At 34.9% G+C, this 12,624-nt stretch overlaps 1 protein-coding gene and 1 non-coding gene across 3 annotated transcripts in view; one reads left to right on the top strand and one right to left on the bottom strand.

The window, feature by feature from the left end:
* ATG4C (autophagy related 4C cysteine peptidase) overlaps nucleotides 1-12,624 on the top strand; it is a 90,158-nt gene that overhangs the window by 74,090 nt on the left and 3,444 nt on the right. For both annotated transcript variants that reach the window (XM_060142556.1, XM_060142558.1), the window contains exon 10: nucleotides 154-273. In XM_060142556.1, the coding sequence (XP_059998539.1) occupies nucleotides 154-273 (120 nt within the window). The remainder of the gene's footprint in view (nucleotides 1-153; nucleotides 274-12,624) is intronic.
* LOC132516657 (U6 spliceosomal RNA) lies at nucleotides 5,711-5,817 on the bottom strand. Its single transcript, XR_009539464.1, has one exon. It is a non-coding gene; the product is annotated as a U6 spliceosomal RNA (small nuclear RNA).

Below are 12,624 nucleotides of genomic sequence, written 5' to 3'. Positions count from 1 at the left end.
CCATCTTCAGAGCAGAGACTAAAACACCATTTGAAAGCATGTTTGTAGTTTGGAGGAAAGCTAGATAGCAAATTTTAAATTAAGTAATATTTTTGTATACTTAAGTCCATCAAATAAAACTAAATTAATCCTAAAGAACTTTTAAAATTACAGACATTCCACTGCCCTTCTCCCAAAAAGATGTCATTTCGAAAAATGGATCCTAGCTGTACAATAGGATTTTACTGTCGAAATGTTCAGGACTTCAAACGAGCTTCTGAAGAAATCACTAAGGTACTTTTATTTTAAATATTATAATAATATTTGTAAATGACCTAATTTTTATTAGAGGTAGCCTATCAGAAGATAAAAATATATAGATTATGATTCGTTTATAAAATTTCCCCTTGAATGTTAATATTATTAAGAATATTTTGAACCAGAAAATACAACTATTTGGGGATTCCTAGCTTTTGAGGATGATGAAATCACTTAGTGACCAATTGAAAGTATTGATTGCTCCACTAGGTGGCACTGTTGAAATAAAAATCTCTGCAAACTAGCTATGTGCAAGCAATTAGGTTATATTTTATTTGAAGAGGATTTTAAAAGGGCAATACCTTAGGGGGTAGAAAAAAATTAATGAAGTATTTGATCAAGCCAAATTGTGCATTATTTCTTGTTAGTCCAAGTGTTTCGATTTTTGTAAAGAGAAATGGTGTTTTTGGATTTCTCAGAACTGTTTTATCAAATGAGCTGTATTGTTACCTTCCAATAAACTTGTTTAATCTGATCTATTCTACTTATAGGATCTTGGAAATAGGTTTATTTAACTCCTCTTATTACCTTTAAACTTCTGCATTTTTCTGGCCTTTGAGTACTGCTAAAACATTTATAGGGCCATAAACTCTGTCTATATTTAGTACTTTAGAAAGTAAAAAAATTACTTATTTAGGAAGTAAGACTAATTGGATGGCTCTCTTTATTAATATCAGTATTATAGGTTATCATTCTTTATGGTAAGTAAAACTAAAACTAGAATCATTTTTGGGAATTCTTAATTTGAGCTCAGTTGTAATATGTATACCTTATTACTGCTTTACTTCCAATTAATTTTATTCAGGAAAATAGACATAGTGGGTTGAAATTTTAGTTTTATAATGTAAAAATAGAATGAAAAAAATAAAAAATTTCATTTAAGTTAGGTTTAGTTTACTTGACCTGCCATGTAAAAGAGGAAATTTAACAGGAACATGACAGAAAAATGAATGAGGAGAGGAGAAAATGAGATATGTGAGAACCTTTTCTTATTCCTCATTTCTCACAGTTGTCACCTTTTCATTCTTCTTTTCAACCTGAAAGGCCAAGTGAACATAAGAAAATATGTTTTCTCCATTTTCCCCTCTTTTATTACTTGAAATTAGTATATACATTTGTATATTTTAGTTTGACAATTCTCTGGCTTTATGAAGTATCATGTACGTGCTAAAATATACAAATACAGATATATGGTAATATAGATTGATGTTGATGAACATTTTCCATTAAAAAGTCCCATTTATGTTTCCATTAGTTTATTTTTTATCTAGGTTGAAATAAGTATATTTAGAACAGTGATGTAGTCTACCTCTGGAATAGAAAAAAGCCCAAATTACTGTTACCAAATTGAGAAAAACAATATTCATAAATGAGCTGCATGTTGATATTTTCTGATTAAAAACAGTCTGTGGTTTTATACTAATAGTTTTTACACTGGAAAACTACTTAGAAGTTATTGCTCTTGATGCATCTAAGTGATATGCAGTATTAAAGCAATGAGAAGCCATGTTGAAATATAATATGGAAGTACTGAGAATTTTGCCAGAGTCAATTAACTTTGCTTTAATTATACTGTTGTTCTTAAGTTAATAGCTTTTTGGTAGCAGTATCAAAACCTCACTTTGTCAGTTAATAACTTGATCATTTACTTTTGCTTGGAAGATTGTAAGTTAAGCAATTTTCCTTCTTAAAAACTGAATTAAGCATTTTTAGTTAAACTGTTACTTTTTTCTTTGAAAATTAAAACATCTTAAATTATTTGTTTCTATATAGGATATATTTTCAGTTTTCTCATTTTGAAATTGAGGCCAGGTAGTGTAGATTCCCATGTTTTATTTGTAATGCTATGTGAATGAATATTCTAATGCTTATGCCACATGAGTTTTAAAATGTTAATAAAAATTGTTAAATTAATTCAGTGTTTAGCAGAGCTCAGTCCAGCAAGTATCTGAATAACTGTCATGTTGAAAACACAAAATGACCAAGGCTTTGCCCTCAAGTAGCATTTATAGTTCAGGAGGCGGAATAAGACAAGTAGACATGTATTACATTGAATATGATAAGCATTCATACGGAAATAGAAATAAATTGATAGGGTAAGGAGGAGTGTTAAAATGAGAGAGATGTCGCATCCAAGTCAAAGTTCTTTATTGTGATGGTGATATTTAATATGAGCCCTAAAGTGTAGGCTTAATTTCTGTTGGCTAAGGGAGAAGGGGGAGGGTACATCAAGCAGAGGAGATAACAAGAGGAAAAGTATTGGAAAAGAAAAATGTAGAGCTTCTCTAGAGAATGGCAAATAGTCCAATTTGTTAGGTGCCATGGATACATATAGGGCACGATTTTTTGTCTTCTGATTGCATGAATCAGAATCCCTAGAGGTATGGCCTGGGAGCCTCCATTTCTAACAAACTTCACAAGTAATCTTGTACACCAAATTTGAGAACCACTAGTATAAGTGCAACCTAAAGTGTGATACTTGATGTTTTAAGTGACCCTGGAACAAATATTCTGATACTTATATATGTATATTCATATCAGAAAAGAATAGCTGGCTTATTAAACATGTGGTTTCCTACTTATCATTGACCTGTACAAGGCTACTGGGGTTAAAATTATGAAAAGAAAAATATTCATTAATTGTAATAGAGATGGCGTATATAGTGAAAATAAGGAAGGAGGTATATAAATGTCCAAGGCTTGGGAAACACTGCTATAGGAAATAGTGAAGGATGAGGCTAGAAAAGGAGGTTGGAATAATATTGTGGGGAGTATTGAATGCCAGACTGAAGAAGTTTGTACTTTGCAATATGTTCATTTTATTAAATTAGTTTTTAAAAATTTCAAGCATACAGAAATATAGAGGATAGAATAATAAATAGCCATGTGCTACCTCTAAGCTTAAGGGAGAAAAAAAATACCCCACGTATATAATCGAACTGTATTACCCTTCCCCAATCTTACTCCCTTATTTCCTTCCCAGTGGTAGCCACTATCCTAAATTAGTGTAAATTAGTATACTTGATGTATCTGTAAACAACATACACTGTTTTTTTTGGTATGTTCTTAAACTTGTCATTAATTATATATTCATATAAAAATGTTATGTATCCTTTTGCAATTTGCTTTTTCATTTGATAGTGACTTGGAGATTATATCTATTCATGTTGGTCTAGCTTATTCATTTAAACTGCTAAATAGTAGTACATTTTACAGTATACTACATTTTTGTTTTCATCATTATTGGAGTATAATTGCTTTACAATGGTGTGTTAGTTTCTGCTTTACAACAAAGTGAATCAGTCATGCATATACATATGTTCCCATATCTCCTCCCTCTTGAGTGTCCCTCCCTCCCACCCTCCCTATCCCACCCCTCCAGGCGGTCACAAAGCACCAAGCTGATCTCCCTGTGCTATGCAGTTGCTTCCCACTAGTTATCTACCTTATGTTTGGTACTGTATATATGTCCATGCCTCTCTCTCGCTTTGTCACAGCTTACCCTTCCCCCTCCCCATATCCTCAAGTCCATTCTCTAGTAGGTCTGTGTCTTTATTCCTGTCTTACCCCTAGGTTCTTCATGACATTTTTTTTTCTTAAATTCCATATATATGTGTTAGCATATGGTATTTGTCTTTCTCTTTCTGACTTCACTCTGTAAGACAGACTCTAGATCTATCCACCTCATTACAAATAGCTCAATTTCGTTTCTTTTTATGGCTGAGTAATATTCCATTGTATATATGTGCCACATCTTCTTTATCCATTCATCCGATGATGGACACTTAGGTTGTTTCCATCTCCGGGCTATTGTAAATAGAGCTGCAATGAACATTTTGGTACATGACTCTTTTTGAATTATGGTTTTCTCAGGGTATATGCCCAGTAGTGGGATTGCTGGGTCATATGGTAGTTCTATTTGTAGTTTTTTAAGGAACCTCCATACTGCTCTCCATAGTGGCTGTATCAATTTACATTGCCACCAACAGTGCCAGAGGGTTCCTTTTTCTCCACACCTTCTCCAGCATTTATTGTTTCTAGATTTTTTGATGATGGCCATTCTGACCTGTGTGAGATGATATCTCATTGTAGTTTTGATTTGCATTTCTCTAATGATTAATGATGTTGAGCATTCTTTCATGTGTTTGTTGGCAATCTGTATATTTTCTTTGGAGAAATGTCTATTTAGGTCTTCTGCCCATTTTTGGATTGGGTTGTTTTTTTGATATTGAGCTGCATGAGCTGCTTGTAAATTTTGAAGATTAATCCTTTGTCAGTTGCTTTATTTGCAAATATTTTCTCGCATTCTGACTGTTGTCTTTTGGTCTTGTTTATGGTGCCCTTTGCTGTGCAAAAGCTTTGAAGTTTCATTAGGTCCCATTTGTTTATTTTTGTTTTTATTTCCATTTCTCTAGGAGGTGGGTCAAAAAGGACCTTGCTGTGATTTATGTCATAGAGTGTTCTGCCTATGTTTTCCTCTAAGAGTTTGATAGTGTCTGGCCTTACATTTAGGTCTTTAATCCATTTTGAGCTTATTTTTGTGTATGGTGTTAGGGAGTGATCTAATCTCATACTTTTAAATGAAGCTGTCCAGTTTTCCCAGCACCACTTATTGAAGAGGCTGTCCTTTCTCCACTGTACATTCCTGCCTCCTTTATCAAAGATAAGGTGACCATATGTGCGTGGGTTTATCTCTGTGCTTTCTGTCCTGTTCCATTGATCTATCTTTCTGTTTTTGTGTCAGTACCATGCTATCTTGATTACTGTAGCTTTGTAGTATAGTCTGAAGTCAGGAAGCCTGATTCCTCCAGCTCCGTTTTTCGTTCTCAAGATTGATTTGGCTATTCGGGGTCTTTTGTGTTTTCATACAAATTGTGAAATTTTTTGTTCTAGTTCTGTGAAAAATGCCAGTGATAGTTTGATAGGGATTGCATTGAATCTGTAGATTGCTTTGGGTAGTAGAGTCATTTTCACAATGTTGATTCTTCCAATCCAAGAACATGGTATATCTCTCCATCTCTTTGTATCATCTTTAATTTCTTTCATCAGTGTCTTATAGCTTTCTGCATACAGGTCTTTTGTCTCCTTAGGTAGGTTTATTCCTAGATACTTTATTCTTTTTGTTGCAATGGTAAATGGGAGTGTTTTCTTGATTTTACTTTCAGATTTTTCATCATTAGTGTATAGGAATGCCAGAGATTTCTGTGCATTAATTTTGTATCCTGCTACTTTACCAAATTCATTGATTAGCTCTAGCAGTTTTCTGGTAGCATCTTTAGGATTCTCTATGTATAGTATCATGTCATCTGCAAACAGTGACAGCTTTACTTCTTCTTTTCCAATTTGGATTCCTTTTATTTCCTTTTCTTCTCTGATTGCTGTGGCTGAAACTTCCAGAACTATGTTGAATAAGAAAAATATGGAATGCTTCACAAATTTGCCTGTCATCCTTGAGCAGGGACCGTGCTAATCTTCTCTGTATCATTCCAATTTTAGTATATGTGCTGCCGAAGCGAGCACTACCGTATACTATGTTTTAAAACATGTATTTATTTATTTATTGAATTTTTTGAAGTATAGTTGATTTACAATGTTACCTTAATGTCTGCTGTACAGTTGTACATATATATGTATATATATTCTTTTATACATGTATATTCTCAGTTGTACATATATATACTTTTTTGTATTCTTTTCCATTATGGTTTATCACAGGATATTGAATATAGTTCCCTGTGCTGTACAGTAGGACCTTGTTGTTTGTTTATTTATTTACTGAGGTACAGATGTTGAACATCTTTTCATATACCTGTTGGCCAATCGGCATGTCTTCTTTAAAGAAACAACTATTTAGGTTTTCTCCCCATTTTTTGATTGGGTTGTTTGTTTTGATATTGAGTAGTATGAGCTGTTTGTATATTTTAGATATTAACCCCTTGTCAGGTGCATCGTTTGCAAATATTTTCTCCCATTCTGTAGGTTGTCTTTTAATTTTATTGATGGTTTCCTTTGCTGTGCAAAAGCTTATAAGTTTGTTTAGGTCCCATTTGTTTACTTTTGCTCTTACTTCTTTTGTCTTGGGAGACTGATCTAAGAAAATATTGCTATGATTTATGTCGAAGAATGTTTTGTCTATGTTCTCTTCTAGGAGTTTTATGGTGTCATGTCCTGTATTTAGGTCTTTAAGACATTTTGATTTTGTTTTGTATATGGTTTGAGGGAGTGTTCTAATTTCACTGATTTATGTGAGGCTGTCCAGCTTTCCCAGCACCACTTGCTGAAGAGATTGTCTTTTCTCCATTGTATATTCTTGCTTCCTTTGTTACAGATTAATTGACAGTAGGTGTGTGGGTTTACTTCTGGGCTCTCTGTTCTGTTCCATCGATCTATGTGTCTGTTTGTGTGCCAATACCATGCTGTTTTGTTTACTGTAGCTTTGTAGTATTGTCTGAAGTCTGGGAGGGTTTTGCCTCCAGCTTTGTTCTTTTCCCTCAGGAATGCTTTGGCAACTCTGGGTCTTTTGTGGTTCCATATAAATTTTAGTATTATTTGTTCTAGTTCTGTGAAAAATGTCTTGGATAATTTGATAGGGATTGCATTAAATCTGTAGATTGCTTTGAGTAGTACAGCCTTTTAACAATATTAATTCTGTCAATCCAAGAGCATGAGATATCTTTCCATTTCTTTAAATCATCTTCAGTTTCCTTTATGAGAGTTTTATAGTTTTCAGTGTATAGGTCTTTCACCTAGGATGCTGCCATTTTAGATTAGCACTACAATTCATTTCCTTCTAATCTTTTTTCTTTCTTTTTTTAATAATTGTGTTTTTTCTTTTTTATATTGAATTATAATTGACATACAATATTAGACTAGTTTCAGTTGTACAACATGGTGATTCAGTATTTTTACACATTATGCAGTGATCACCATGATAAGTCCAGTTACCATCTGTCACCATACAGAGTAATTACAGTATTATAGACTATATTCCCCATGGTGTAGAATACGTCCCTGTGACTTTTTTATTTTATTTATTTATTTATTTATTTATTTAAACATCTTTATTGGAGTATAATTGCTTTACAATGGTGTGTTAGTTTCTGCTTTATAACAAAGTGAATCAGTTATACATATACATATATCCCCATATCTCTTCCCTCTTGCGTCTCCCTCCCTCCCACCCTCCCTATCCCACCCCTCTAGGTGCTCACAAAGCTCTGAGCTGATCTCCCTGTGCTATGCAGCTGCTTCCCACTAGCTATCTGTTTTACATTTGGTAGTGTATATATGTCCATGCCACTCTCTCACTTTGTCCCAGCTTACCCTTGCCCCGCCTCGTATCCTCAAGTCCATTCTCCAGTAGGTCTGTGTCTTTATTCCTGTCTTGCCCCTAGTTCTTCATGACCTTTTGTTTTGTTTTGTTTTTTAGATTCCATATATATGTGTTAGCATACAGTATTTGTTTTTCTCTTTCTGACTTACTTCACTGTATATGACAGACTCTAGGTCCATCCACCTCACTACAAATAACTCAATTTTGTTTCCTTTTATGGCTGAGTAATATTCCATTGTATATATGTGCCACATCTTCTTTATCCATTCATCTGTTGATGGACACTTAGGTTGCTTCCATGTCCTGGCTATTGTAAATAGAGCTGCAAGGAACATTGTGGTGCATGACTCTTTTTGAATTATGGTTTTCTCAGGGTATGTGCCCAGTAGTGGGATTGCTGGGTCATATGGTAGTTCTATTTGTAGTTTTTTAAGGAACCTCCATACTGCTCTCCATAGTGGCTGTATCAATTTACATTGCCACCAACAGTGCCAGAGGGTTCCTTTTTCTCCACACCTTCTCCAGCATTTATTGTTTCTAGATTTTTTGATGATGGCCATTCTGACCTGTGTGAGATGATATCTCATTGTAGTTTTGATTTGCATTTCTCTAATGATTAATGATGTTGAGCATTCTTTCATGTGTTTGTTGGCAATCTGTATATTTTCTTTGGAGAAATGTCTATTTAGGTCTTCTGCCCATTTTTGGATTGGGTTGTTTGTTTTTTTGATATTGAGCTGTATGAGCTGCTTGTAAATTTTGAAGATTAATCCTTTGTCAGTTGCTTTATTTGCAAATATTTTCTCGCATTCTGACTGTTGTCTTTTGGTCTTGTTTATGGTGCCCTTTGCTGTGCAAAAGCTTTGAAGTTTCATTAAGTCCCATTTGTTTATTTTTGTTTTTATTGCCATTTCTCTAGGAGGTGGATCAAAAAGGACCTTGCTGTGATTTATGTCATAGAGTGTTCTGCCTATGTTTTCCTCTAAGAGTTTGATAGTGTCTGGCCTTACATTTAGGTCTTTAATCCATTTTGAGTTTATTTTTGTTTATGGTGTTAGGGAGTGTTCTAATTTCATTCTTTTACATGTAGCTGTCTAGTTTTCCCAGCACTGCTTATTGAAGAGGCTGTCTCTTCTCCATTTTATATTCTTGCCTCCTTTATCAAAGATAAGGTGACCACAGGTGTGTGGGTGTATCTCTGTGCTTTCTATCCTGTTCCATTGATCTGTCTTTCTGTTTTTGTGCCAGTACCATACGTCTTGATTACTGTAGCTTTGTAGTATAGTCTGAAGTCAGGGAGCCTTATTCCTCCAGCTCTGTTTTTCATTCTCAAGATTGCTTTGGTTATATGGGTTTTTTTGTGTTTTCATACAAATTGTGAAATTTTTTGTTCAAATCTGTGAAAAATGCCAGTGGTAGTTTGATGGGGATTGCATTGAATCTGTAGATTGATTTGGGTAGTATAGTCATTTTCACAATGTTGATTCTTCCAATCCAAGAACATGGTATATCTCTCCATCTCTTTGTATCATCTTTAATTTCTTTCATCAGTGTCTTATAATTTTCTGCATACAGGTCTTTTGTCTCCTTAGGTAGGTTTATTCATAGATATTTTATTCTTTTTGTTGCGGTGGTAAATGGGAGTGTTTTCTTAACTTCACTTTCAGATTTTTCGTCATTAGTGTATGGGAATGCCAGAGATTTCTGTGCATTAATTTTGTATCCTGCTACTTTACGAGATTCATTGATTAACTCTAATAGTTTTCTGGTGGCATCTTTATGATTCTCTTTGTATAGTATCATGTCATCTGCAAACAATGACAGTTTTACTTCTTCTTTTCCAATTTGTATTCCTTTTATTTCTTTTGCTTCTCTGATTGCCATGGCCAGGACTTCCAAAACTATGCTGAATAATAGTGGCGAGAGTGGACATCCTTTTCTTGTTTCTGATCTTAGAGGAAATGCTTTCAGTTTTTCACCATTGAGAATGGTGTTTGCTGTGGGTTTGTAATATATGGGCTTTATTATGTTGATGTAGGTCCCTCTGTGCCCACTCCCTGGAGAGTTTTTAATCATAAATAGGTGTTGAATTTTGTGAAAAGCTTTTTCTGCATTTATTGAGATGATCATTTGGTTTTTATTCTTCAGTTTATTAATATTGGTGTATCACATTGATTTTTTTTAACATTTCTATTGGAGTATAATTGCTTTACAATGTTGTGTTAGTTTCTGCTGTATAACAAAGTGGATCAGCTATATCACATTGATTGATTTGCATATATTGAAGAATCCTTGCATCCCTGTGATAAATCCCACTATCATGGTGTATGATCCTTTTAATGTGCTGTTGGATTCTGTTTGCTAGTATTTTGTTGAGGATTTTTGCATCTATATTCATCAGTGATATTGGCCTATAGTTTTCTTCTTTGGTAACATCTTTGTCTGGTTTTGGTATCAGGGTGGTGGTGGCCTCGTAGAATGAGTTTGGGAGTGTTCCTCCCTCTGCTATATTTGGAAGAGTTTGAGAAACATAGGTGTTAGCGCTCGTCTAAATGTTTGATAGAATTTGCCTGTGAAGCCATCTGGTCCTGGGCTTTTGTTTGTTGGAACATTGTTTTTTTTTTTTTGTGCTACGTGTGCCTCTCACTGTTGTGGCCACTCCTGTTGTGGAGCACAGGCTCCAGACGCGCAGGCTCAGCAGCCATGGCTCATGGGCCCAGCCGCTCCGCAGCATGTGGGATCTTCCCAGACCGGGGCACAAACCTGTGTCCCCTGCACCGGCAGGCGGACTCTCAACCACTGCGCCACCAGGGAAGCCCTGTTGGAACATTTTTAATCACAGTTTCACTTTCAGTGCTTGTGATTGGTCTGTTTATATTTTCTGTTTCTTCCTGGTTCAGTCTGGTAAGGTTGTGCTTTTCTAAAAATTTGTCCATTTCTTCCAGGTTGTCCATTTTATTGACATAGAGTTGCTTGTAGTAGTCTCTTATGATGCTTTGTATTTCTTTGGGGTCCATTGTAACTTCTCCTTTTTCATTTCTAATTTTATTTATTTGAGTCCTCTCCCTCTTCTTCTTGATGAGTCTGGCTAAAGGTTTATCAATTTTGTTTATCTTCTCAAAGAATCGGCTTTTAGTTTTATTGATCTTTGCTATTGTTTTCTTTGTTTCTATTTCATTTATTTCTGCTCTGATCTTTATGATTTCTTTCCTTCTGCTGACTTTGGGTTTTGTTTGTTTTTCTCTCTCTTGTTCCTTTAGGTGTAAGTTTAGATTGTTTATTTGGGATTTTTCTTATTTCTTGAGGTAGGATTTTATTGCTATAAACTTCCCTCTTAGAACTTCCTTTGCTGCATCCCATAGGTTTTGGATCATTGTGTTTTCATTGTCATTTGTCTCTAGGTACTTTCTGATTTCCTCTTTGATTTCTTCAGTGATCTCTTGGTTATTTAGTAATGTATTGTTTAGCCTCCATGTGTTTGTGTTTTTTTATGTTTTTTTCCCTGTAATTTATTTCTTTTCTCATAGCATTGTGGTCGGAAAAGTTGCTTGTTAGATTTCAATTTTCTTAAATTTACCAAGGCTTGATTTGTGACCCAAGATGTGATCTATCCTGGAGAATGTTCTGTGCGCACTTGAGGCAAAAGTGTAATCTGCTGTTTTCAGATGGAATGTCCTATAATTATTAGTTAAGTCTGTGTGGTCTGTTGTGTCATTTAAAGCTTGTGTTTTCTTATTTATTTTCTGCCTGGATGATCTGTGCACTGGTGTAAGTGAGGTGTTAGGTTACCCCACTATTACTGTGTTACTGTCAATTTCCTCTTTTATAGCTGTTAGCATTTGCCTTATGTATTGAGGTGCTCCTATGTTGGGTGCATATATATTTATAATTGTTATATGTTCTTGGATTGATCCCTTGGTCATTATGTAGTATCCTTCCTTGTCTCTTGTAACATTCTTTATTTTAAAGTCTATTTTGTCTGATATGAGAATTACTACTCCAGCTTTCTTTTGATTTCCATTTGCATGGAAAATTTTTTCATCCCCTTACTTTCAGTCTGTATGTGTCCCTAGGTCTGCAGTGGGTCTCCTATAAACAGTGTATATATGCGTCTTGTATTTGTATCTATTCAGCAAGCCTGTGTCTTTTCGTTGGAGCATTTAATCCATTCATATTTAAGGTAATTATCGACATGTATGTTCCTATTACCATTTTCTTAATTGTTTTGGGTTTGTTTTTGTAGGTCCTTTTCTTCTCTTGTGTTTCCCACTTAGAGAAGTTCCTTTAGCATTTGTTTTAGAGCTGGTTTGGTGGTGCTGAATTCTCTTTGCTTTTGCTTGTCTGTAAAGCTTTTGATTTCTCCATCGAATCTGAATGAGATCCTTGCCGGGTAGAATAATCTTGGTTGTAGGTTCTTCCCTCTCTTTAAATATATCATACCATTCCCTTCTGGCTTGTAGAGTTTCTGCTGAGAAATCAGCTGTTAACCTAATGGGAGTTCCCTTGTGTGTTATTTGTCGTTTTTCCCTTGCTGCTTTCAATAATTTCTCTTTGTGTTTAATTTTTGTCACTTCGATTACTATGTGTCTTGGCGTGTTTCTCCTTGGGTTTATCCTGCCTGGTGCTCTCAGCACTTCCTGGGCTTGCTGGCTGTTTCCTTTCCCATGTTAGGGAAGTTTTTGACTATAATCTCTTCAAATATTTTCTCTGGTCCTTTCTCTCTCTCTTCTTCTGGGACCCCTATAATGTGAATGTTAGTGCATTTAATGTTGTCCCAGAGGTCTCTTAGGCTGTCTTCATTTCTTTTCATTCTTTTTTCTTTATTCTGTTCTGTGGCAGTGAATTCCACCATTCTGTCTTCCAGGTCACTTATCCGTTCTTCCACCTCAGTTATTCTGCTATTGATTCTGTCTAGTGTATTTTTGATTTCAGATGTTGTGTTGTTCATCTCTGTTTGTTTGCTCTTTAATTCTTCTAGATCTTTGTTAAACATT

The sequence above is a fragment of the Lagenorhynchus albirostris genome, chromosome 2, assembly GCF_949774975.1.
Source record: "Lagenorhynchus albirostris chromosome 2, mLagAlb1.1, whole genome shotgun sequence".
Taxonomy (NCBI): Eukaryota; Metazoa; Chordata; class Mammalia; order Artiodactyla; family Delphinidae; genus Lagenorhynchus; species Lagenorhynchus albirostris.
Note: the sequence above shows the minus strand (reverse complement) of the source record. Positions and strands in the feature narration are given on the sequence as shown.